Source organism: Acomys minous, assembly GCF_964271855.1.
Source record: "Acomys minous genome assembly, chromosome: 17".
In the NCBI taxonomy this organism is placed as follows: domain Eukaryota; kingdom Metazoa; phylum Chordata; class Mammalia; order Rodentia; family Muridae; genus Acomys; species Acomys minous.
In genome coordinates this window covers 19,120,370-19,147,531 of record NC_140500.1, presented here as the reverse complement: position 1 = coordinate 19,147,531, position 27,162 = coordinate 19,120,370, and the positions used below count along the sequence as shown (strand labels likewise).

Sequence of the window (27,162 nt, the reverse complement as noted above, 5' to 3'; positions counted from 1 at the left end):
ACAGAGAGAGAGAGAGAGAGGAGAAGGGGGAGAGGGAGACAGAGGGGGGGGGGGAGAGACACACAGACAGACAGATAGACAGACAGACCTAGACCTGGCATAGACTTTAGAAACCTCAAAGCCCACCCCCCTGTGACACACCTCCTCCAACAAGGCCACACCTCCTAATCCTTTCAAACAGTCCACTCCCTGGTCACTGAGCAGTCAAATACGCGAGCCTATGGCAGCCATTCTTATTCAAAGCACCACACTCCACTCCCAGGCCCCTATAGCCTTGTAGCCATATCATAACATAAAAATACATTCAGGCCAACTTCAAAAGTCCCCATCATCTGTCACAGTCTTAACACTGCATAAAATTCAAAGTCTCTTTTGAGACTCATGGCATTCTCTTAATTGTAACCCCCTGTAAAATCAAAATCAAAAAGCAGATCACATACTCCAACATACAGTGGCATAGGATATACATTACTGTTCCAAAAGAGAGGAAGTGGAACATACTTAGGAGATGCTGGACCAAAGCAAGACTGAAAGCCAGCAGGGCAAACTCCAGTTCTGCATCACTATGTCTGATGTCAAAGGGCTATTGAGATCTCCAAATCCTTTGAGCTTTATTGACTGTATCACACTTTTCTATCTTGAGTTGGTTCCACTCTCAGTCTGCAGCTCTCCCTGGCAGGTATCCCATGACTATGGCATCTCCAACATCTTGGGGTCTCCAATGAAACCCAGGCTTCACCTTCACAGCTGCACTCAGTGGCCTCTCTGAGCCTCCATACAGAGACTCCCTTGGTACACCCTGGGTCTCAGCAGTTTTCCTTAGCTGAGGAGGGAGATTCCACAACCCCTGTCTGTGTTCTTGACTCTGAAGCCAGAACTACATGGTTGAAAATGCCAAGTTCTGCTGCTTAGTGAGGCTAGAACTTGTCCCCTTCTTTCAGTTGCATTTCCATCAGCTTTCTGCTGGCGATGGTGTCTTTCATTGCTTAATCTTTTCTTTAATTCCTTTTTACAAGTTGGAATCTTAGCAAGGGGGGTTCTTGCCCTGAGTTCAGCACCCCCTTTATTCTATTTAGCATCAAGCTTTTCTTCAAGCTTCTTATATCCATGAACATTGGGCTTGGCTCCAACAAAACATTTCCTGATGTTCCTTTTCTTAAACTGTACATTTTGTATTTTCCCTTGTCCAGTTTGCTTCTTTTCATCATCGATCTGCATAAGAGTGACTAATAATAACCATGTGACAGTCAATACGAGGTTGTCTTGAAATCGCCTCTGCTAACACTATTAATCCAAAACTAGCCTCAGGCATATTTTTAAGATGAGGGTAGAAAGCAGCCACATTCTTTGCCAGAATATCACAAGAATGGTCTCTAGGCCACTTACTAATATTCTTCCCCTTGAAACCTCTTGAGCTGAGCCCACATTGCTTTCACACCACTGTCCTTACTGCTTCTCGTAGGATGGCTCACTAAGCCTCCATTAAAGCATCCAGCTGCTTTCCTAATCCAAACCCCCCAAATCCACATCCCACTAACAAGCAGCATGGTCAGGCCTTTCACAGCAACACTCCACTCCCAGTGCCAACTTCTGTCTTAGTCACTGTTCTGACCAATGTAGCTCAAAAAAGAAAGCAATTAATTTGGGGCTTGCTTAAGTTTCATAGTTTTAGTCCACTATCATCATGCTGAAGAGCATGGCAGCAGGCAGACAGCTGCTGGAGCAGGAGCTGAGAGTTCTTCATCCTGATGTATAGGCAGAGATAGGAGAGACAGAGACAGAGACACAGAGACCAAAACCGAGACCTGGCATGGGGCTTTAGAAACCTCAAAGCCCATCCCCAGAGATATACTTCCTCCAGCAAGGCCACACCTCCTGTTCAGTCTAATACTTTCAAACAGTTCCACTTTTTTTCCCCCAAACAGTTCCAGTGACTAAGTGATAAAATATATGAGCCTGTGGGGGCCATTCTTACGCACACCACCGCCAGGGATGTGTAGGCATTGATGTGTAGCAATTGATACGTGAGCTAGTTCCTCTGAGTCAGAAAGTCCATTTTACACATACACTCACAGGTTGGGGTAAAGATGGATGTCCTGATGGGGTAACTTGGCCTCCCAGGATTCTAGGAATAACACAGCTGTCTCTGTATTCTTGATGTTCTTTATAATTGTTTTCATGGTATTTAGTTAAGCTTAGAGGATAACCTGAATTCATCTGAGATGCAGAACAAACTATTTGTTAAAAGACAGAACCCCTGGACCAGGAGCATCAGAAGAACACGTACACAGGGTATTGTGTGGCTGGTGCCTTGCTGGATAGGGTTGTACTTTGAATATCTAATACTCTGATTTTGTAAGAATTGTTAAATAATTGTCTTGATCTCTGTGTGTCATTATACTAAGGCTTAAAGCTCAGTAAATTCTCTTAAGTACATACAAACTCATGTTTGAAATCTAGAACTTTCTAGTTCTAGAACATTGGTGGTTCCAGAATGTAGAATATTCATTGAGGACCTGTGAGGAAAAGTCCCTGGGAGTCAGGGCTTAAGGAAGCATTCCTCACTTGCAAACAACCCCAGACCTACATGAGGTACAACACTCATGCTTCTAGAACATTTTTCTAGTGTTCTGTTGCATGATCATAAATAGGGAAGTGACATGTCTGTCCCAGGATTAGTGTGGTAGATTCAGCATGAACCAGAGTCTAACAGTTCTCAGTGTAGGGAGGCTGGCAGACTGGACTGGAGGTCCTAGACTCGGCTGTGTGACACACATTTGGAGCCATGAGTGGCCAGCTGGCTGAGTCTAGCCCCCTGGGCCGAAAATGCTGATGCTGAAATCTTTGGTTTATGCAACTCACACCTCACACACTAAATCTGCTGTTAAAATGACCATTGTTGGCACTTGTTTATCTTTTGATCCAGCAACCAGTTGATGATTGAGGGTTGCTGCATTTGCCCTTTATGAGTTGGCAGTGTGATGTAGAAAGACAAACCTAACATAAATAATCACACAGATAAGCCCTAATTCCAGTTACTGAAAAACTACAGAGGAGAAAGAATGGCAATGTAAAAAAAAAAAAAAAAAAGCTTAGGGTTAGGCTGGCAGATCAGGGAAGGCGCCCTGTGCATGGGGTGACTTTTAGAGATACTGAGGGCTGACCAAGAGCTAGCCAGATAAAGGTTCCCCAGTAGGTAGGGCAGTGGGGATAGTATGTGAAGCCCTTGAGGCTGAATGGAACAGGACAGTTAAGAACCAGACAAGTCTGTGAAGCTAGAACACAGGAAAGCAGGTCCAGTAGGAAGAAGCCAGACCGTGCATGGATTGGAATTTTCAACTTTATGTTGAAGGAAAATTAAGCAGTTAGTCAATTTCCCCTAAGATGGTATGATAGTGAATTTTCATGGAAGGCCATATCATCTGGCATAACTGAGGCAGGCCTGATCCAGAAGCTGGCTGGTGACCCTGCAGGCTTTCTCTGAGGGCAACCTTCCAGGCCAGAACTCATTGTTCCTGGCAGTAGCATCCATTAATGGTAGCAAGCAGGGACTTCCACTGATGGTGGCAAGCATCTAACAAAGAAAGGGAAAGAAGGAGAGAAAAGAAACACACACACACACACACACACACACACACACACACACACACACACACACACACACACACACACACCTTGATAGATGGAACAAACTCCAGAGAGCGAGTTCCAACCCAACACATGCATATATACATTGGTGGATGGAACAAGATTCCAAACAGCCTTATTATTTCTCCCACAGCTTATATATCTCAGCAAGATCTTTCAAGCTGTACAAAAATCCCAATGTGGTTCCATTCTGTTTCTCTTTATGAGTCTACATAAGAAAAAACGTTTCTCAATACCCTCACATGACTAAATGTTTACATATTATGGGTGAGAAACAAACATGTAAAACAAGTTATTTCTAAGAACCCATATATAATTGTAACTAAGCGACTTGTTATATATTAGCAGAATAAGCAAGCAAGGTAATTTCTCAGCCAGCTTTTCTTTACTGGCAGGCTGCAATTTGTGATTACAAAGAAAAAACAATCAATTATCTTAAAAAGTAATCTTATAAAGATCTTAAACGAATCACAAATATAAAAATAATCAGCCATTTCTACTTTAAATCCTAAAGGTGCTCGTCTACTTATTAATGTTTAAATTAGATCATATCAGGAAGCTGAGGGCAAAAACAGGTATAAGAAAGTAGACCTTGACATCCAGCTTCCGTGAGAGAGTCATGTCAGCTAGTGCTAATTGGGGTATTGTCTTTGCTTACCAACATCAAAAAGTCCCTAGCTTTACTTTTTCTTAACTTTAAATGTTCCCTAAGATCAGGTCCAATAGCAAAGACATCTTTACCTAACTTTGCTAAACAATCTAATTTTCCCTAAGACTGTCTACATCAGAGCCACTAGCAAAAACATCTTTACCTAACCTTGTTGAACAGTCTATTTTCCAAATCCTTTCTAAGGGTAGTGATCATTATTAGCAGTCTACAAGTGCAAGTTCATTTCAAGGGTGGTGGCTGAATCTTTAATGTGCTCCAGCAGCAATGCCTGAGAGATCAAGCATTATTATTGCATATGCCAATGATATTGCGCATGCCAATGATATTGCGCAGTGAGGGGCTGGAAGCCCCTTCATAGTAGTCACATGATTCATGTGTTTGGAGGATTATGAGGACCACAAAGGTAACAAGCAGAGCTATGCTCCATAACAATTTGAAGTCCTCAGGACATGTAGTTCTCAGGAGTCATGCCTCGCCAAGACACGCCCACCGTGGGTAAGCTAACCTTTGACCTCATTCCATGAATTCTAGAGCTATTTTGCTGTTCCTCCTGTACAGCCTCCAATAAATCTTGGTTATTAGTTTGACATACCTGGGAAGAGGGAACCTCTGCTGAAGAATCTCCTCCATCAGATTGGTCTGTGGGGCATTTTCTTTATTGCAAACAGATGGAGGAGGGCCCAGTCCACAGTGGGCAGTGCTGCCCCTAGGCAGGTGGTCCTGGGCTGTGTAAAAGGTAAGTGAACTTGAGCCTGGGAGCAAGCCAGTAAAACAGCGATCTTCGTAATTTCTGCTTCAGCCCCTTCCTCCCCAGGTTGCTTTTGATCATGGTGAATGTTGAAGCAACAGAAACCAAACTAGGACAAATAGGGAGATAGCTTGTATGGCCCAGGTGTGGCCTGATGTCATCACTAGGGGCCTTCCAAGTTAAAGAGGGGAGCAGAGAAGCACAGTGACATGGAGCAAAGCAAGGGCAAGGAGGTACCATGTGCTGGCTTTGGAGGGAAGGGAGGGCAGCAAGCCAAAGTTGTTGTCTTAGCTGCTCAAGTTGGAGAAATCTTGTTTTAAGCCACAAAGCTTGTAGTTAGCTTTCCCAAGAATAGTGGACATGAACAGGGAGGAACCAAGAGGCTGTTGGAGACCCATTCAGAGGCTGTACCACAGAGCTGAGTGTCAGAAACTCTACCATGGGGTGGAGTAGAGGAGAAAGTGTTTTGTACTAGGTGTTGGGGAGACAGAAAGGGAAACAGAGGGATTCAAGCTACACTTTGTTTGATGGATGCCAGATGCTAGGAGTTGAACCCAAGGCCTCACCATGCTAGGCTAGTGCTCTACCATTGAGCTTTGTCTTAAGCCCAGGAGTTTTCTTTTGGATCCACAAGTACAGTGTGTTATTATGGTTTAGATGAGGTCATACTGTATTCCCCAAAGGTTCATATGTTAAAAGCTTGGTCCCCTAGGTGATGCTGTTATTGGCTAGGGCAGTGATTCTCGACCTGTGGGTCATGACCCCTTTGGGGGTCACATATCAGATATCCTGCATATCAAATACTTACATTAGAATTCATAACTATAACAAAATAGTTATGAAGTAGCAATGAAATAATTTTATGGTTGGGGGTCACCATAACATGAGGAACTGTATTAAAGGGTCGCAGCATTAGGATGGTTGAGAACCACTCATCTAGGGAGTGATCAGATTCATTTTCTCTGCCAGATAAAGAATTAAAAGGCAAGGAAAATCTGGAGCTCAACATGTAACAGAAGGGAAAATCTGACAAGAGCAGAAAAGAGCAGACACAATTAGTGGTAAAAGAAAGGCTTTTATTAGTGATGAGGAAACATCCATGCAACAAGCACACAGAGAGAAAGATCCCCTACAAAGTAGAGGGGGTCTCGGGAAGCCAAAGCCTGGCCTTCAGGGTTGGATGTTTTAAAGTTCTTGAAGAGTCTTTCTTCTCTAATCTTGTGTTTATTAGTTTGAGGAAAGATGTGATGGCGATTGGCCCACAATTGTGTGTAATGTGTCCTGCTAGCCTTGACCTTGTCGAACCAGTCCATTGTCCCCTAGATGGGAGAAAAAGCCATAAGACCTTAGTTTTAAGCTACCAGCTTTTATCTCGGGTCTGGAGGGTGAAGAAGAAGCCACTGTCTTAGAAGTTCTATATCTTTATTACATTGTTACAGCCTAAGGGAATCTGTCTCTTAGCCCCACAGTTAGATCATAGTGTGTCCTTTAAGAGACAGAGCTTAGTAAGAACTTCTTAGATCACTGTGGGCATAGAGAAGGTCCCATAAGCCCCTGGAGGTTTTGCAAGAAAGGATCAAGCCTGGTTCCACTTGTCCTTTCTGCTTCTCATTTGGTGTGCTTGCTTGCTCTCGTAGGCGTATCTGCCACCACCATGATCCACAAGGCTGATATAGGTGCTGTGCCCTTAACCTTCTAAACCCTGAGCTGGTAGCCAGAGTCGGGCTATGTGTGTCTACGGAATACCAAATACTAAAGTCAGGATGGGAGCTGCGAATTGAAATATGAGAGTGGGCAAGATCCTGAAACGTGCAAACTCCTACAAATAACAGCATTATGTATGTGTATGTTATTATTATTGCCGTTTGTTTTTGTTTTGAGAAAGGACCTTTGTAGCCCAGGCTGATCTCAGGATTGTAGCAGTCCGGTTTCAGCCTCTCACATACTGTGTTTACACATGTGTGCTATTCTGTTTGGTTTGGATTACCAATTTTACCTTTCAGATAATAGAATTTACTTAAATTAATATCTTTATTTATTGAAAAGGTAGCTTTGCAGCCTCTTATAATGCGCCAATATCTAATTTGATTCTGGATAGCCCAAGGTGTAGGTTAGATCCACATGCTTTGCCCCACCCTGCCTCCACTGAGTGCTTTACTAAATTAGGAAGTCCCATGTGCTTTCTGTCTAGACTTCTATTTGCTTGCCCCGTGAGGTGTTTTGGACTGAAGATCAAACACAGCTCCAGACACCGTGGGAGGCTTTCTCCCTGAAGACTCTTTCTAGTGCTCTGTGAAATTAAACAACCTTACATTGTTCAACAGCTCTCTCTTGGTGTGTTTTAAGCATAGGAGCAAGTGAGCTCTTCAGTCATTTCCTGACTCTACCTCAGGAAGAGCAACACTAGGGTAGGGTCTGAAAAACTGATCTCTTCTCAGCATTAGAAATAGGAGTATTTGGGGTCCTAAGGGTAGAGCTCACTGGTAGAGGTTTGCCTGACATATACAAGGCCCTAGGTTTCCAGAACCATGTACATTGGACATAGTGGTACATGTGTGTAATCTGTGGGCTGGCAAGGTGGAAGCAGGAGAACCAGACGTTCCAGATTGTTCTTCTACAGTATAGAAACAGATCAGGATATAAGCTCTCAGCTTTTCTCCAGCAACACACCTGCCTGCCTGCTACTATGCTTCTCCCATGATGGTCATGGACTAAGGCTCTGAAACTGAAAGCAAGCTCCCAATTAAATGGTTTCTTTTATTTAAAAAAAAGAAAAAGAAAAAAAGAAAAGAAAAAACAATATAGTTATTTCAAGCTAGTCTGAACCAAATGAGATCCTGTCTTAAAAAAAAAAAAAGGAGTATTGGGGGCTATTCTTTTTGTTTTGGTTTGTTTGGTTTTTGAAGACGGGGTTGCTCTGTGTAGCCTTGGCCTGTCCTGGGCTTTCTTTGTAGACCAGGCTGGCCTGGAACTCACAAAGATTCACCTGCCTCTGCCTCCTGAGAGCTGAGATTAGTGGCACGTGCCACCACACCCAGCTTATTTAAAATTCCATTCACAACATGGGGTGGAAGCCCCTCGCTCAGTGCAAGTGAGCTTGTCTCCATCATAGGGTAGGACTTCAGGAAGTGAGCTTGTGAAACGGCTGCCTGGGGAGAGGCCCAGGTGCACGCCTGAGGCAGTGAGCCTTGCTGCACCAGTTTGTCCAGATATTTATGCCTGGAGTGGTTCAGGGGATAGGCTTTTCCTAGGGAGATGGAGCGTCACCCACTTCAGTCACGTGGGTACCGTATGTTGGTTGGAGTGATTTCTCACTACAAGTCCTGCCCCTCTGCTCAGGTGACCTCATGGCTGCAGTGTTTCCTGAGAAGCAGCTGTGTGCTGTGTTCTGGGAAGGGACACTGTGCCGCTCGCGCATGCTTTCGTCTGGACTTTACCCTCTGCACTTTTTATTTTTCCTTTGCTGATTGTATTCCCTATCGTGGTGTCGTAATAAACATCCTCAACTTCAACAGCTTCTGAGTCCTAGAAAAATCACTGACCATGAAGCAGGAATGCGACATCTGAAAGCGAGATCTGACTGTGTAGCCCAGGCTGGCTCCAAGCTAATCCTCCTACGTCTGGTATCCCCAATGCTGAAATCACAGGTAGGTGCTGCCATGTGTGGCCCTGATAGACACCTCAGTGAAAAGCTCAACACTTGAGATCAAGAGCAAAGCAGAGATGTCCAATCCCTATTGGGAATACTTCAGAAGTTCTAAGGTAAGAGCACAAGACAAGAAAGAGAAAAGCTACTAAAGTGCTAGGAGAAAGAAGCAAAGCCCACGAGTGTGTCTCACACTGTGCCTCTGGTGCGAGGCAGCAATGCTGTTACCATGTTAGCAGTTGTGGACTACCTGCCCATCCGTCTGCAGCTGTTGATTGATTGCTTCTCCTGGTGACCTCACTCTAATTCTGAGTCTCTCTAGTAGGTTTCCCGTTTTGGCTATTAACACTTCTCAAATCTAGAATTTCTAGTTGTTTTCATAATACCATCGTTGTTAGATCTGCATGCCACTCCAAAGCTAGTATTTGGGAGATGAGTTGTGGGGAAAAGAATCAGCTTTATTCAAGGCCAGAAGGCTAAGAAGGGGGGAAGAAACTTTCAGGCACATGAGCAGACATTTGTAGGGAGACAGAGGGGCTCCGGGGCAGTGGGTGGAAGGCTGCTCATCCGCCAGGCTGTTCCTCACCCAGGTCACATTCTGCTTACTGTTCTTTGCTCTGATGAGATGGTCACAGTCAGCCTTGGCTCTCTGGACTAGTTCCTGTAACTCCCTACGCAAACACTGTTTTCCTCCAAGTTAAAACTAACAGCAGTTTACATGCTTTGTGTCAGCCCACAGATGTTCTCGGTTGAGAAGGCCACCACCAGATGTTCTCGGTTCCATAAATCCAAAGAAAGAATTTTAGTGATTTTAGGTGTGACTTTTCTTTAGAATGTTTTCTTTAGAATTTAGAATGTTGGACAAGGGAGAGGACATGACTCTCAAAGGGCAATTCCTAAAGGATGGCCACTGTTACCCTGCCTCTATAATTTTAGATAATTGAGTCTTTTTTTGTTTTGTATTGGTTTTTGGTAGTCTTGGCTAACCTGGAACTTGCTTTGTAGTCCAGGTTGAACTTGAATTTTCCTGCTTTGTGCCTCAGACTCAGGAATGAAAGACTTGCCACCAAGTGTAGTTACCAATTCTTTAGGGTTGGTCTCTGGTGACACATTTTCATTATTGATTGCCTTGGTTTTGATTGCATGTTTCGTGTGTGTGTGTGTGTGTGTGTGTGTGTGTGTGTGTGTGTGTGTGTGTGTGTAAACCTAGGTTTTCAGTTAAAGTAATTTGTTTATTTTGAGACAGAGCCTCCCTGTACAACCAGGGCTAGCCTTGAGCTCATTAATTGGTTTTCTCTGCTGACAGAGAGAGCCAATTCAGTCAGATTCAAGCATAAAGGCAGGTTTACAGGATGCAACTCTTGGGCAGGTTCACTGGTCCCAAGGAATGAGACCAGGGGCCATCATGGGAGGGACACAGAGAGGACGGAGGAGAGAAAGAAAGAGAGTGTACATGCAGGGAGAGAGCAGGGAGAGAGAGAGTGCAGAGAGGGAGGGAACCAAAGTGTCTGGATTATACAGGGAAGCCCAGCCCCTGGGCTGCAGAGTTCAGGGTAGAGGGCAGGGCATGTCAGCCATGCCCTGTAACAGATAGGGACTGAGGGATACTGGGAGAACCTGGAGGCCAGGTCCACTCTGGTATGTGAAATATACACTTCAGCAGCCTGTCTGGGTCTGAAACCCAACACTCCTGATCCTCCTGCCTCAGCCTCCTGAGTGCTGGGATCACAGGCAAATAACACCATGTCTGAAAACTGGTTGTTGACCTCTTCTAGTGACTACCAGGGTTTGGGCCTCATCACTGGGTGTGGTTTGGTTACTTGGCTGAACTTAATGTTGGAATGCAGCTTTCTTCACACTGTTTGTTTGTTTTTTTCCTCCTGTCCTAACTGCTTAGCCAGCCTTTCCAGGGTGACAAGTTACAGGTTGAAGGTTTGTGTTGGAATCACCTAGGCAGTCAGGTTTTCACTCTTGACTTCAGTTGTATGTGGCTGGGAGACTAAGGGTATGGGTGAAGCCATTTTTTGGAGCATGGGGGTGGTGTTATATTAATATTTACCCAGGAAATAGTTTCATGAGGTTTTCTTTTGGATCACTCCTGAGAGGACCTAATCACGGGCTTATTATCATCTTCCACAGTGCTGAGAGTGACTGGGCTATATATTTAACCATTGTATGAAAATGCCACAATAAAACCTATTGCTTTGTAAGCTAACTTATAAAATTAATTCTTGGAGTCGACAAGATGGCCCAGTGGATAAAGATTCTTGCTGCCAAGCTTGATGACCTGTGTTTGATCTCGGGATCCACACGGTGGAAGGAAAGATATGACTCTTGAAAGTTGTCCTCTATCCTGCACACAGGAGTCATGGCACTCATGTGCAGGGCACGCATGCGTATGCACATACTAAATAAATAAACAATGGCAGAAACCAAGCCCTGCATAGCAACTTCTGCGGGCAGATCACATAGCTTCCCCTGTAGTCAGTGTCTGTCTGAGTGATGTTGAAGCCCTTTGCCTAATTCCTGTTTCTTCCCTGTCTAGATGGGCATATTGGTCACGTGCTCTTTCCTAGATGGGTACCAGCCGAGAGCCGCTAACAGTCCTTTCATGTCCATCTGCTCCTTATGCAGGAGAGCCCTGCTCTGCTGTCTCCTCTTGTCTGGATAACCGGTGGTTTGGCCGTTCTGCTTGGGACACCTTGCAGTCCTCGTTTCATGAAACTGTTCATGGGATCTCAGTCCTCTTAGTCTCAGGGTCTTCTACTCTCTCTCCCAGATAGAACTGTCCCTTCAGGCAGAGATGTAGATTTCATTCCTTGTGTTCATTTGCCCTCGGGCAGAGGAGTCCCTCTGTCACAGTACCTGCAGGGTAGTGCAGCACCCCAGAGTGACATGAGGGAGTTAGCAGCCCCTCATGGTCTCAGCTTCCTCCTCTTGGCATGAAACTTCTCCTAGGGAGCCAATTGGACTGGTGGCAGTCACAGCACAGTGTCTCAGGCTGTCTGATTTAAATAGACCTTTCACCATTGGTGTGAACTCTGTATAGGGGGAGGGAGCTTCTCCTCTGTTGTCTCTCTGAAATAGAGCCTCTGCCTCATGGGCTGAGGGGATGAAGAGTACCAGCAGCCTGCCCTTCCTTAGTCTGGGGGTACACAGGCCCCGTCTTTGGCTGCACACAGAAGAGCCAGTAGGACAAATGATGGTCTGTTTCTTGTGTGTATTCCATCACTTACAGAACCTCTTGAGTACACTTTCCAGAGCTAAGTGATTATCAAAACAGTTACACTAGTTGACAAGCCAATCTTTTGGGGCTGGAAAGATGGCTCAGAGGTTAAGAGCACTGGCTGCTCTTCCAGAGGTCCTGAGTTCAATTCCCAGCTACCACATGGTGCTCATAACCATCTATAGTGAGATTTGGTGCCCTCTTCTGGCTTGCAGGCAGAACACTATATACATAATAAATACATCTTTTTTAAAAATGCCTATCTTTTGGGATGAGGGTCCACTCTCAGAGTTCCTAATTCTGTTAAGTCTGGAAGGTCAACCCTTTAATATGTTTTAGTATCGGATTTTGGAAACACATGCATGTATATGTACACACACACTCACTCACACACTCCTGTAACCTGAGTTCTATCCCTGGGACCTATATGGTGAAAGCAAAGAACTGACTTCTACAAGTTGTGTAATAACCTCCACACATGTGCTATGGCATGTGTGTGCTGTGGTACATGCATGCCAACAGATATGCAATAAATAAGCAGAATGTTCCTTTGTGTATGTGCACCCAAGTGTACATGTTTTGAGACAGTGTCTCTCAACGTACTCATGCTTGCCTTGAACTTGCCTTTTCCTGCCTCAGCCCCACAGGTGCTGGGAATTTAGGTGTGCCATGATACCCAGAGCCTGTCCTTTATAGAAAGGCAAAGATGTCTCCATCTCCAGGTGTGACTTCCTCAAATATGTGTGTGCTAATAAAATAGCTTTTGCTTTCTGGTAACACTCCTACTAGAAATGATAAGTCTAGAATGCAGCATTGTGTTCCAGGACATGGACCAGGATTTGACTTTGAACTCATCTTTTCTGTTGCTTTTCAATTATGCGATGCAGATGGAATGTACCGAGGTGCTGAGAATACGGAGGGATGGCCTTGGAGACAGGCTCCACCAGTATGCACATTTGAAAACATGAAGGATGCTTTGCCATGTGATGCTTGCTGTTTCTTCTTTGTAGCCTTCTGCACAGGAAGCATCATTTTTCTCCCAGTTAGGAACAGGAAAAGCAGGCCGGATGTGGCATTGTAACTGAACTGGCCCATTCATCTACCAGACATTATGTGCCCGCCTTCTCCGTGTTGGATAACATGCACGTGTTCTTTTGATTACCTGTAGACGTGTCCTAACTGGAGCCATCATTACTGTGGTGATAGCATTCTAAATTATTTTATTTAAGCCAATTTTCTCTTTGAGCCCAATTATACAAAATAGCCATTCCTTTGAAGAGGAAACTCGCTATAGAAGATGCTGTGGCTTTTATGGTATGAAGTGAACTGTCTGAAAGAAAGCCAGCACATCTGTGAAGCTTGGCAGCAGAGGAGATGAGGGCTAGCTGTCGGTGGAAATGAGGGAGACAGGCCCCCAGCAGGTCTCAAGGGCTTCTTTAATCATCTCTGTACTTCAGGATCTGTGATATATTCTAGACAAAATAATCATATTATTTTCTGCATGTATTTTCCCTGATTTTAATTGGAAAGTAATGACTGCTCTCTCCCACACATGAAGCTATGGAGAAAAAAACAGTGTGAATTGTAACCAAGAACTGACCTAGCCAGTCAAAGCTATTTATAACAGGGAGTTTCCTTATTTTCTATTCTTCTTCCCTCCCTTCCTCCCTCCCTCCCTTTCTTCCTCTTTCAATCCCTCATGGCCCACAACCTGTTTCTCAAGTTGGCCTTGAACTGCTGGACTCAAGTCCTACCTCAGCCTCAGTAGCTGGGACGTGGGCTGCAGTGCCTGCCCTGCTGTGACAGCTCAAGCACACACTACGTCCTTGGGCAGAGCAGCCAGTGCTGCGGCCACAGGAGGGAACCTGTCTGTTACCCTGTCCCTTTTCTAATAGAGACAATACTGAACATGTAGCCCAGTATTATCTTAGGTATTTGCTTCTAGTTTGTGGTTCCAAGTTTTTAGGATATTTTCCAAACAAAAGCTAACCCTGGGCCCCTGGCTTTCTTTCTTGCTCTCCCACAGTGAAATGGCCAAATGGTGTGAGCAGTGCTGGACGAAGAAAGCAGAAGTGTGGACTAGTTAACGGAACAGTTGATCTTACATTCTAAGCCATCATCTTTATTATCTGGTTAAAACACATAAGGTAAATAGTGCATTCTAACCTGAAGCCCCTGATTCCAGGCTGTTGATTTTTCATTTCTAAGCAGCTGATCAACTTTTAAGACACGAAGGAGTAAAAGCAAGAACATTGTCAGAAATGTAATTTGGGGAGAGTTTTTAGGCATGAATAAAACAATCAAGATTAATGAGCCTCCTTTACAGAGTCCTCACTGTGACCACCTAGTGAGCAAGGAACTTCATTTTCTACTTTATGTGGGGGACTATGACCTAGACAAAGTAAGGGAAACTTATCCTGAGTCACACAGCTTCTAATTTTATGTAATGACATAAAAATATTTGTCAGCTTATCAGGCAATACAAATTCTTTGGTAAAACAACCAAAGATATAGGGAATTGTGGTTTTGGCATATCACCAGTACAGATGTGTGTATACAAGACTTACACACACACACACACACACACACACACACACACACACACACACACACACACACACACACACACCTGAGAGATACATTATAAAGTGATAACATCAGTTCTCTGGAAAAGAAAGGTAAGAGAATACCGAGGATGAACATGTGATAGGCAGACAAGCCCTCAGCATGAGTCCTCTGACATTTTTTGCAAGAATGTCCTATGCTAGTAGTACAAACTTGTTTATATATTTATTTTTGTTTTTTCTTTTTGAGACAAGGTCATTTATATAGCTCTAGCTGTTCTGGAACTCTTAGACCAGGCTGGCCTTGAACTCACAGAGATCCAACTGCCTCTGCTTCCTGAGTATTGGCATTAAAAGTGTGCGCCACTCATCTCAGAAATTGCTTTGTTTTGTTTTGTTTTTCTACATCTCCTTCCTAAGAAGCTACAGAGCTTGTCTGTTATAGTGTAGACTGGGATGTCACCCATCCAAGTACTAACAAGGCCTGACCCTGCTCAGCTTTGGAGATCAGGCATGTCAGGGTGGTATGGCCATAGGCTAGACTAGTCGTGTAAAATTAAATCAAGAATTTTAAAACTTTTAAAGAGTGATGGTAGGACGCCAAATTCTCAATGAACTTAAGACATTTTGATCAACCACGGTCCCCTTTTCTGACAACTTCATCACAATTTCCACCCAAGAATACCAATTTTTTAAAAAAATTAGGTACACATCAATGTTCAAGTCAATGTTATAAAACCCATTGGTCATGAGGCATAAAGCAGTATAAACATGCTGCATACATGTACAGGCCATGCAGCCATTCTGCCTGAGCTTAGCTTCTTGTTGTGTGACTCTGCCTCATTCCATAGTTTATACTAGGAGTAGCTGTCTCATATAGGTGTAGTTAAGCCTAAATAAGTTATCTCTACAGTTTTTAGACCAGCATTTGACACACAGTGAGGGCCATATAAGAGGTAGAGATCATTATTATTGCTAACAGGTTATTATAGCTATTCAGACTTTTTTCCTCTGTATATGTGTATATGAGCACCTTCATGCATATATCCATGTGTTTATGAAAGCAAGGATAGGTATATTTTAGCTAAAAACTTTATTATATTATTCTTTGCTTTATAGCCCCTTTTATGCTTCGTGTCACATTTTAGAAATGTCTCCTTGTGCTATTAAGTGAGATGACTATTTGAAGTACACGAACAGATGCAGCTGGTCCTACACAGGTGTGATGCAGGAGCTCCCGACAAGTTCACGGGCAAATGACGAGCTCCTCCCTGGGGCTCCATGGGCACTGATGTATCCTACCTGAGGAGGATCCTCAGCCTATGCTTGTTACACAGAGCTCACATTTTAAGCTGTTTCTCTTCAGGACCAGGATCCAGATAACTGTCATGTGTCACTGTGGGAGAGATGCTCGAATCTAGTTCTTGGTAATAAGTGAATGTTCCATAGAAAGCACATTGGTCATCAGTGGGCGTTTCCTCCTCTCCTCTCACTGCTTTTCCAGATGTTTCACAAGACAGAGGAATTCTTTCCCAAGAAGATGGAGAGTGATGTGGATGACATGGACACATCAGACACACAGTGGGGCTGGTTCTACCTGGCGGAATGTGGGAAGTGGCACATGTTTCAGGTACCCTGCTCTGAGCTCCACAGGCAAGGGCTCGCTGGTGTATAGAGTCATGCTCATGGAGAACTGGAAAGAACGAGCCCTAATGGGAACCAGAGTAGCCACAAGTCTGCTTCCTCCCCCGACCGTAACCTCTCAGATGCCGCGGTGAGCTCAGACAGGGAGCCCTCCGGGCGACAGACTGGCATATACAAGCAAGTCCAGACTTGATCTGGTGGCCACAGGGAGGGAAGCACAGGTCCGTGTCAAGCCCCTGCTCTGGGTATCATGTTAGGTGCTGTATGTGTCCTGTGTGTCAAAGAAGGGGACTCTGAGAAGGTCACTTGCTTGTCCCCACTCACAGAGAATTTAGCTGAAGTTTGAACCCCCACACACGAGCTTCTAGTGTGGGGATTTTTCCCCTCCCATTTTATGGTTACCAGGCTAGTAAAAGGTTTACTTTGAGCCACTTAGTGCAATCATGAGATAATTTGTGAAACATGATAGTTTGTTAAAAGGCTGTAGCAGCGACCATTGTACAGAAGCTGTTTTCCCCGGACGGCGTTGATAATTTTCCACATGCAGGCTTGGTTGTGCTCCTCCCTGTGTGGGGGAGATGGAGCAGGAGGCAGTAGGCATCCCTCCTCCGCTGTCACTGTGACCTCAGCCATTCTTTGGCCCACCCATTACTGTGAATAGCTGGTAAATGCGACTCTCTGGTTTGTCTTAAAGCCGGATACCAACATTCAATGTTCAGTTAGCAGTGAAGATATCGAAAACAGCTTCAAAACAAACCCTTGTGGCTCCATTTCCTTTACTACTTCCAAATTCAGCTACAAGATAGACTTTGCAGGTATGTGTTCCCTCCTAGTCGTGTGTTTCTAGAATATGCCTACACTATTGGTGCAGTGCAGTCCACAGCTCTGAAGCGCAGGGTTAGCCCAGATGTCTTGAAGCATGAAGTAAATCCTCCTGTTCTATGTAGAAGTAGCTCAGTAAAACTGCACTGTTAGACCCTTGAACAGCACTGCCATTTATAAAAGCATGTTTCTGTGTTTGTGAGTGTTAACATGCGTGGTGTTGGCCATGTGTTTTGAGTCATATAAAGCTCTTTATAGCTCTTGTTTTTGTGTTTTGTTTTTTGAGATGAGGTCTCCCTGTATTGCTGGGCTGGTCTTGAACTCACAGTCCTCCTGCCTAGGCCTCCAGAGTAGCTGGATTGCAGACCTGCAATGCTGTGCCTTGCTTATAGCTCTTATTTTACTCAGCACCCCAGCAGCCTGGGCATTGCTTTGAATTGGGAACCTTTTTATCTTAAAGACCAAACTGATATTAACAGAGAAAGTCGCTGGTAGCTGGTGATTCTTTCAAGACAAAGTGAAGCCACGTGACCTTCCTTTTGCTGCTTTGGTCAGATGGCTACCTCTTCACTGGCTGTTGCTGTCTCCTCATTTCACTGGTTCGTTCATAGATGAGCCCAGCTGATGTGCAAATCATCTTCAGCATGGATGAATGCCACTTAGGACTCCACCCACCACGTGGGGCCATGTTATCAGGTGTCACATGAAACACTATTGGAAGGTAAGCTTCAGGCTGCCTTCACCTGCTGTCAGTGGCCTTGGTGAGAAGGAGATTTGAATGGGGCAGCTTCTTAACAACCGTGCATTTAGTCACTCTACACCTGGGTCTTCTAGCTCTTCTCTTCTGGTTGCTGAGTTGTGTCTTTCTAACCACAGTGGTGCCGCTGTGCTAAGGATGGAGTGCTAAAGGATTTAACATGGACAGTGTAGACACATAGCTAAGCCACACCATCCTACCAGACTTGCTTCCTTGTAGTTGCTTACAATCAAGAGTAAATCAAAGGAGAGATAGATAAGTTAAATTTAAAAAGACTTTTAAAAATAGCATTAGGCACACAGGCTGCAGTTTCTGTTCCAGTCTTGGCAGAGGTGTTTAGCAGATGTTACAGGTGTTCTGTACTAGTGTTGTGCACAGGCACAGTTTTGGAGGCAGAACAGACACGGTATGATATACACAGATTTCAGGCTTCAGAAAAGGGGTGCTGCTTGTTAAAGTGTGTGGTAGGTAATTCAGCAGGCCACTTGTGCCTAAGAGTATATGTGACTACTAGTGAACTATACTCCCTGGAAGGTGCCAGGCGAAAAATAAAACTTATCCAGAATGTTTACATAGATGCTCACAATGTAGTTCAGTTGGTAGAGTGCTTGCCTAAGTATGCCTGAAACACCAGCAACCAGGGATTACAGAATCCCAGCACTCAGAATGTGGAGGCAGGAGGATCATAAATTCAAGGCCAGTCTCAGCCACATAATGAGTTCCAGGCCATCCTTGCCTATGTGAGACCCTGTATCAAAAAAAAAAAAGATGCTTACTAAATTATGACAGTGATATATGGCAATAAACGAATAAATGGTGCATTTTTTAGGGGTAGCTACTAGCATTTTCCATGTACTAGTTGGAGGATTTCTAGCCTGTCATCCTGCCACTGTTGAGTTTCTCTGGGTGAAAGTAAACTCAAACGGAAACAGCTGTGAAGATGGGACTGAGATGATCTTCCTTTTCCTTAATGGTGACAATGCCCTGGTGTACTAAATCTAGGAGAATACGGGAGTAGCAAGTAAATTCTGGGAGCAGTTTTGAGGAATGCAACATTAAATACCTAACTTGGCTAGTCTTAGTTATGAGCTCGGCTGGGAGATGGTAACTGGCCCTAGTAAACACTACCACAGCCGAGGCATAGCTGGAAGACGCTGCTAGATAGTGGTTTTCCACTGCTGGGGTCTATGGCCAGGTTTTCTTTTCGCTTTTCTTTGGCTTAGGTGTACAGTTTAAAGAGGAGTAAAGAAACATACACATTTTTGAAATTCTGTGAGTTGTACAAATACTAAATGGAAATATATGTCTTTCTAATTTCCTAACTCTTAGGGAAACCAGAGTGCATTTTTCCATGTAACAAACACAGTGGAAGATTTTGTGCTTTTGCTTTGTACTCTTCCCTTTCCTGTTTGGAGTTCTTGTATTTAGTGTGAGTCTAACCAAGGTGTGATGCACAGAAGCTCATGCTGCACATGGAGCAGGATATGAGACGAGCATCTTGGTGTGGGCCCTAGCCCGGGCACTGAGGCAGGGCTGCCTGCAGTGGCACTTTTGCAACACCATAAATAAATAGGTGGATGGTGAAAGATCACACTCCCAGGTGTCAGCGCCTCCCACATCTGCATAACCTACATGTATGGTGACTCCTGATCTGAATGACGCCTCCGGGCACTGTCTCTGTGGCTAACCTGCTATGTCTGTCTTTGTGTTCAGAAATGAAGCAGATGAATCTCGTCACTGGAAAACAGCGCCTAATAAAAAGGGCCCCTTTCTCCATCAGTGCCTTCAGGTATGGTAAAGGGGCAGCACAGGGCCGGGTCTTCCTCTCCCTGCTCTTTCTTCTTCTTTGGCAGAAAACCAGGGAGACTAACATCCCTGTCATGGACTTAGTAGTGATCTCTGCAATATTAAACATCTCATTTGCTGATAAAATAACCATTATCTTCTGTCATTCTTCCTTTCATTCTCTTCTTTTGTCATATTTATTTGTATATTTTTTCAATTCTTAGGCCAATGTGTGTGATAATTACAAGCTGCCATAGGGTCATTTGCTTAAAACCCTTAAAAGAGCCTATTGAGCTTAAGTTTGAGTTTGAACTGGACATACTCTCACAGAACTCACCAGGCACTTGACCATAAGTCCTGGAGAACCACCCACTTTGTCTGCCACTGTATGGATGTAGCTCTCCGTCAGGCAACTCTTAAATATAACACCAGTCCACAGTGACCAAAGGCCTGGGGCAGCATGTCCACCGTGGACAGTACGGTGCCCTCTTCCTTGGATCTGGGTTGCATATTTTCTTTTTGGTCCCCTTTACCATATGAGGACTGAGAAAAGAATTCTTAAGAGCCAGAGGCAATAAATGTTTGTTGCACATGAGAATGGAAAACAAGTGAAAAAATTTAAGAGTGCATCTCCGACTTTCTAGAATGATCCTTCAGGCAAATATTGAATTCTTTCTGTTCGGAGAACTTAAGATGCAGCTTAGAAAGAATGCGCTAGGGTGTGAATCATAAGGCGTGCCCTCCTGCTCCTCCCAGGGAGCTCTTGAAAAGGCAGAGAAGGGAATTGAAGGGACTAGAAACACTTTGCTTCCTTTTTCAAGATGTTTAACATATTCTAACACCACAGTTTCAGAGATAATGTGTCTGTGGGACATGGCGAGCATGTGCTTACCTGCTACGCCATTTATATGTTCCTCAGTGCCAGCAATAGACAACAGAGAGCCCTTGTCCTCTAAGAGTGTAATCTGGAGGTGTGGAGGTGTGTGAAACACACTAGTGGGAAGTGTTCCGTGCCTGTGTGCTCTTGTGGTTGGTATCTCTGATGGGGGGTGAGAAGTGCATTCTGGGTCACACATTTTCTTTTGCCCCAGACTACAGCAACAGAAGGGTAGGGGAACTGAACAGAGCTGAGAACAACATCTGAGGCAGTAATAAAAAGGGAGGAGTCAAGTAGAAAGCCAGAGGGATGACGGTCAGGAGGTATTGATGCAGAAAGGCTAGTTGCAGATGGCACTGGGCACTCATCGCAAGCCTGGTGAATGTGCGCCCCTTTAAGGCCGTGGGTACATACAAGCTATTTAAACCTTTCCTCATAGCTGAAAGATGCACTGGACAAAGCAAGGGGAAAATGGAGAGCTGTCAAAAAAACAACTAAGAGCTAAAATTAATTTAAATAATTCCTATAGTATTTGAAGTTCTTAGAACTCCCTTAAGAAAATTTGAATGTTCCTACTGTCATACTCATAATGAAGAAAACTATGAATTTATGCCAGACTCCTTTGTTAGCAGACTGACTGAAATTCAAAAGCGGACTAACATGCCTTTCTGGAGAGGCTGCTGGAAGATATAGGTACCCTCCAAGTTTCTGGTGAGAAAGTTAATAAATACAAGGTTCCAAGACTGTATTTGGGCGTTCATCCATCACAATTGTCAATAAATGCATCCTTTGATTCTGTAATCCCACTTCTGAGACATGATTACTGGGCACTCGAAGTAACAAGTGGGTAGATTTGTTCTTTGCAGCGTTCTAAATGGAGCAGCAGAAGCTGAAGCAAGCTAAGCACCACCAGAAGCATGCAGTTAAATACATTATGGTCCTGTCACCCAGCTCTCCTGTTATTTGGGCCCCAGAACCTTGGGAACTGCCCACTTTGTCTGTTCCTGAACCAGCGCAGAGCCCCACTGGGCAAGGCCTAGATGACACAAGCTCCTAGTGAGTAAAGGAAGCCAAAGGAAGATGCTGCTCCCCAATGGAAGCAGTTCAGCCCCCCATGCCCTGGGCTGCAGGTGTACAGTCTCTTTTTTGTTCCCCTGGCCATGCATAGATGGGTGGAATTGCGTGGGTCTGCAACAGAGAAGGCATTTATTTTGCTGGGTGTTATCTAGGTGTCTGCCATGTGCTGGCCTTCCCTCTGGTCCTAGGGATGAGGAGACTATACATATTGATAAGGATATTGATAAAACTTGGTTAAATGAAAAATATTGTGTGTTTGGTGCTCCCATTTGTGTTGGGTAAAACAGCTTTCTGGACCTAAGGAAGCTTTGAAAGGACGTCTGGGTCTAGAAACAATGACTGGCCAGGCAGTGGCACACGCCTTTAATCCAAGCACCTGGAAGGCAGAGGCAGAGGCAGACAGATCTCTCTGAGTTTGAGGCCAGCTTGGTTACAGATCGAGTTCCAAGACAGCCAGGGATACAGAGGGAAACCCTGTCTCAAAAACCAAATAAACAAACAAGAATCGAAAGAGTAAAAACGGATCAGAACACTGGCCTGAGCAGGAAGAGAGTTCCTACTCTGTCCTTGGTACTGTTAAAACACCCCTGAATGGTTCTCAGCACCCACACATGTGGCTCCAGAGGATTGGGTACCCTCTTCTGGCTTCTGTAGCCACCCACACATGTGTGGCACACTCATCCACAGAGACACACACATACAAATGAAAGTCATAATATATATATATATATATATATATATATATATATAGGTTTTCCCCAAAATTTTATGAAGTTCGACAAAAGTGATCTAAGGATAGGTTTGAAGTTTATTAATTTCATCTACTAACTTTTAGTTTCCAAGGAAGGTTAATATGCCTGTTTTAGCAGTTTGCTGTTGAACCTCTGTCACCATCATCTCTGTGTCTGTGTCCTGTGGCTTGCCTGTATTTGATGGCTTTTAAAGATTTGCTGCTGGGTAACTGCTCTGAGCAGGTCAGGAAGTATAAGCAGAGAAGGGAGAGCTGGTCAGGTCTTGGAGGGCAAAGGAGGGAATTGTCAGAGTCATCTTGGAGGACAGCAATACCTGGTGCATTCTCAGTCTCAGTCAATAGGAATATGAATAAATGCTTTGGGTTTTTAAAAATCAGCCTAATTTTTCTTAGAAATTATTTTTCTTGGGCTAAAATATTTTTTACATTTTATAGAAAACTTTAACAAAAGTAGATGAGCTGTTTTTGAAATGTTAAAACTGTGCAGATTTGTATATTTCCATCAGAGTTTATAATTCATCAGGTGAAAATTAGGAAAAGTAGACATTCAGTAAATAATTCTAAGTGAAGCCAAGGGCTACATTTAATTGCGTTTGTCATATTTATTTAATTGCAATTGCATTGCAAACAGAAAACTCAGCCGTGGAGGAAAGGCTAGATCACCAACACTGGTTCTAACCCTTCTTCTGACGCTCTGCTCTGTCTCTTGCTGTTTGAAGTTACATCTGTGAAAATGAGGCCATCCCCATGCCAGCACACTGGGAGAACGTGAACACTGAAGTGCCCTACCAGGTAAGAAACAGCAAATGCGCCAGGGGACAGACCGTCCTGGGGCAGTCAGTGGAAAAGCTCCTGCTAACCTGTATCAACTGCTTCTTCCAGCTGATTTCCCTGCAGAACCAAACACATGAGTATAATGAAGTTGCCAGTCTTTTTGGGAAAACAATGGATCGGAACCGAATTAAAAGGATCCAAAGGATTCAAAACTTAGACTTATGGGAATTCTTTTGCAGGTGAGCCGTTTCTCACCCCTCCTTCCTCCGTGTCTGTCTTCCCCGTTGCAGGGATGGCCACACACAGAGGTCAGCTGTGGTCATTTTCAGCCACAGACTCGCCGCTCTCTTGCCATGCCTTACTTTTATCTTACATGTATTTATTTTATTTTGTGCATATGACTGTTTTGCCTCCATGTATGTCTGTGTACCACTTTCATGCCTGGTGCCTGAGGAGATCAGAGAGTCGTTCTATCTCCTGGTAATGGAGTTGCAGACAGGTGTGAGCCACCATTTAGTTCCTGCAGGAACACTAACTGTTCTTAACCCCTGAGCCATCTCTTTAGCCCGCCGCTGGCCCCTCAGCCTCCCCAGAGAGTAGAGGAGGTCTTGTTTGGCATAGATTCCAGCCACTACAGTGGGAGAAGCTCAAGCTTTGCGAGGTCCGAAATTGTACCTTGCTTGAAATGGAGCTCTTTAGCTTTGCCATGGCTTTCCTTGCCTCAGGCCTTGAAATTGAATTAGAAATCTTTGACTTCAATTAGAAATCCTGACTTAAAAAACAAACAGTAGTTACACTGCCCTTCCTGTAGCTTTTTGCTTGTTTTGTTTGAAAGAACACTTTACAATTTACCATCAGATTTCTTGGTGTGGATTGTTTATGTTGTGGATTTAAAAATCTCTATTTATTACTAAATCTAAGTTAGAAATGACTGTTAGATTCCCCAGTGAGCCTTTAACCTAAAAATAAAGCTCATTACATAAAACTTAATTTGTTAACCAAGCTAACCTGTTATGTCGTATTTTTTGTAATAAATATTACTTAAAATAAGTTGTTCTCTGAAATATTTTAAATAAATACTTATAGATGAGATTTGATTTCCAGCATTTTTATTATAAGCTTTTAATGATTTATTCAGGAAAAACTTCCAGTCAACAAAGAAGTAAAATTCTATCATAATAAGTTCCCTTGTACTTGTGATCTTGTTGAGTGTCTGTTAAGGATGCCTACACAAGCCAGATGAAGAGGCACACACACTTTTCTTTCTTTTCTTTTTCTTTTTCTTTTTCTTTCTTTTTTTTTTTTTTCTGAGACAGGGTTTCTCTGTGTAGGCTTGGCTGTCCTAGACTCTCTTTGTAGTCCAGGCTGGCCTCAAACTCACAGCGATCCGCCTGCCTCTGCCTCCCGAGTGCTGGGATTAAAGGCATGCACCACCACGCCCGGCTGCACACACCCTTAACTAGAAAGCTGAGACAGGAGGATTGTGAATTCAAGGGCTACAGGGCAAGTTTAGGGCTAGCCTTGTTTCAAATAAACAGTCAAACAAATAAATATTTGCCAAAAAATAGACTTATATTAGTCCCAAATAATCAGCTGCTTTGTTATTGCAAAGTCTTTAAAGCAGTTCCCAGGCTGTCGCCCATTTCGTATGCATGAGTGAGAATCAGACTGACTTTCCTGTGGTGATTGTTATAGTTTTGTTTCCTGTTGCTATGGTAAAATGACCTGACTAAAACAACTTAAGGGAGAGTTTATTTGGTTTACAATTCCAGATTACAGTTCATCAGTGTAGAGTAGTCAAGGTGGTTAGGAAGGTAAGAATACTGAAGCAGCTAGTCACATTTCAGCCACAGTCAGTCCATGCACGCTAGTGCTCGGCTTGCTTTCTCCACTCTTGCCCAGGTCAAATTCTCCTGCCTAGGGGATGGTGCCATCCACAGTGGGTCAATACACTTAATGAAGAAAATCCCTCAAAGATATGTCCACATATCTAAACTGTATGTCAGTGAGACTTCATCACCAGTGGAGCCTACACTGTCAACAAGGCTAACCTTCATAGTAATGGTACATGGGTCAGTGAGACTCCAGCACCAGTGGAGTCTACACTGTGAAAGGCCACAAGGCTAACCTTCATAGTAATGGTGCATGGAATTCTTCTTTGCTCCCAAATCACTGGGCCTCAGTTTGTTGCAGATATCCTTTTAAGAATTGATAACAGCGGGACGTTCAGCTTGTGCTTTTTATAGTCTGGAGTATTTGGCCAGACACCTTTTTGTCTCTGATAGTCACTGTGTTTACCTGAGTTTATAAGGTTTTATTCAGTTTGTTTGGGGGCGGGGGGAAGATTGAAGCCTCTGCTCCCTGCGATTTTATTCTTTCCAAGAATAAAGTAGTCTCCTAAAGTGAGTTGGTGAAACTCTTAATGTATTCTTTTTTAAAAAACAGATTTATTTATATTATGTGTATGAGTTTTTGCCTGCATGTATATATGTGTACCAAATGCATACCTAGTACCCATGGATGTCAGAAGAGGGGGTCAGGTCCCCCAGGAACTGGAGTTATAGGTGCTTGTGAGCTGCAGAGTGGGTTCTGGGATCTGAAAAAGCTCCTCTGCAAGAGCAACAAATGACCTTAACTGCTGAGCCATGTTAATTTCCTTTTAAACATAATTTATTTAGGTGCATTGGTGTTTCGACTGCATAAATGTCTGTGTGAGGGTGTTGGTTCCTGGAGTTAAGGACAGTTGTGAGGTGCCATGTGGGTGCTGGGAAATGAAGCCAGGTCCTCTGGAAGAGCAGTGAGTGCTCTTAACTGTTGAGCCATTTCTCCAGCCCTATTTATCATCCTTAATTAAGCCTCTGAGCTGGAGTCCACATTGGTCTCCTTCATGCATCAGAGCTTTCAATGAAAGCAGAGAAATGTAGTGATGAGTCCTGAGCAGAGAAGAGCCCAAGGGAAACAGTAGAACGGGGAGCTGCAGAAGCTGGTGGAGCCAGAGCGATGGTCTGAGAGAGCTTACTAGAAATTTTCCTTGGTTTATCCCTTTTGTAATCTGTAATGCCAACACACAGACACTTGCCGTGACAGTGTAAAATACTGAGGCTTGTGGTAAAAGCAGCCTGTCACTCTGACATCTCCCTGTAGAACTGAAGTGGCCTCAGTGGTCTCTTTTGACACACAGCCTGAGGGATCTACTCTGCTGCATAGCAAACGTGACCTCATTACCCCCGCCCTCCTCTTCCTAACAGGTGGTCTTAACCCTCCCCCCCCCCCGCTCTGTGATTGGCAGTATTGTAGGCACTTGGGATTTGATGGTATATAGGTCTGTAGGTCAAAGAACCAGGCCACTGCCAACCTGAGATGGATGGGTGAGCATAGCTTATTGTGCGAGCACAAAGTGAGGCCATCGATTCATCCTTGCCCATAAAAGGGGTGTGTGTGTGTGTGTGTGTGTGTGTGTGTGTGTGTGTGTGTGTGTGTGTGTGTGTTGACATGGGGGTACTGAGGAGAACTTCCTAAAGCTGGTGTTACTTACATAGACGAGGACTGGGGCAAGTAGTGTATCCAGTCATAGGGACATCATGACCCCAAATTTATATAAAAATGGAAACAGAAAAATTCAGAGACTTAAGATAGAAGAAGATCATTAGGGTGAGTGGCAAGAGGTAGAGTATGCCGGAGCTAATAGAGCTACTGGCTGGCTGTGCAACTTCCTCTACAGCTTCGAGTCAAATTAACTCAGGCTATAAATTAAAATTAACAGGTGACTTCCATGCAGCACTTATAAGCCAAACTGGTTGTGTTTTATTGTTCTTTGTTTGTTTGTTTTTTTAAACAATGGAAAGTCTGCTTGTGGGAAGAGTGGGGGGGGGGGCCAGGGAGAGAGAGACAGACAGACAGACAGACAGAGACAGAGAGAGACAGAGAGAATATGTATGGATGTGTATATGGATGTTTATATGTTTAGAATGATAATTCACCAGGTAATATTGTAGGAAACGCTTTAAAGTAGTGACTCTTATCTAGAAGTGATATTTCCTACCAGGAACATTTACTAATGAGGTATTTTTGACTGTCCTGTGGCAGAGTGTAAGGGCTGATGGCATCCGGTGGGTAGAGGTCAGGAATGCTAACTACCCTACAATATGCAGGTCACCCTCCACAACAAACATC

At 44.0% G+C, this 27,162-nt stretch overlaps 1 protein-coding gene across 9 annotated transcripts in view; it reads left to right on the top strand.

The window, feature by feature from the left end:
- The window catches only part of PARP11 (poly(ADP-ribose) polymerase family member 11), a 42,364-nt gene that overhangs the window by 5,115 nt on the left and 10,087 nt on the right, over positions 1-27,162 (top strand). The window contains exons 2-8 of one of the 9 annotated variants that reach the window (XM_084766322.1): positions 12,578-12,660; positions 13,965-14,085; positions 16,007-16,132; positions 16,841-16,961; positions 19,439-19,514; positions 22,935-23,007; positions 23,098-23,228. In XM_084766322.1, the coding sequence (XP_084622448.1) occupies positions 16,007-16,132; positions 16,841-16,961; positions 19,439-19,514; positions 22,935-23,007; positions 23,098-23,228 (527 nt within the window). In that variant the 5' untranslated portion in view covers positions 12,578-12,660; positions 13,965-14,085. Of the gene's footprint in view, positions 1-8,581; positions 8,714-12,577; positions 12,661-13,964; positions 14,086-16,006; positions 16,133-16,840; positions 16,962-17,523; positions 17,690-19,438; positions 19,515-21,016; positions 21,099-22,934; positions 23,008-23,097; positions 23,229-27,162 lie in introns of those variants that run through there. The other 8 variants (XM_084766321.1, XM_084766320.1, XM_084766323.1 and 5 more) reach the window with 8 other exon arrangements.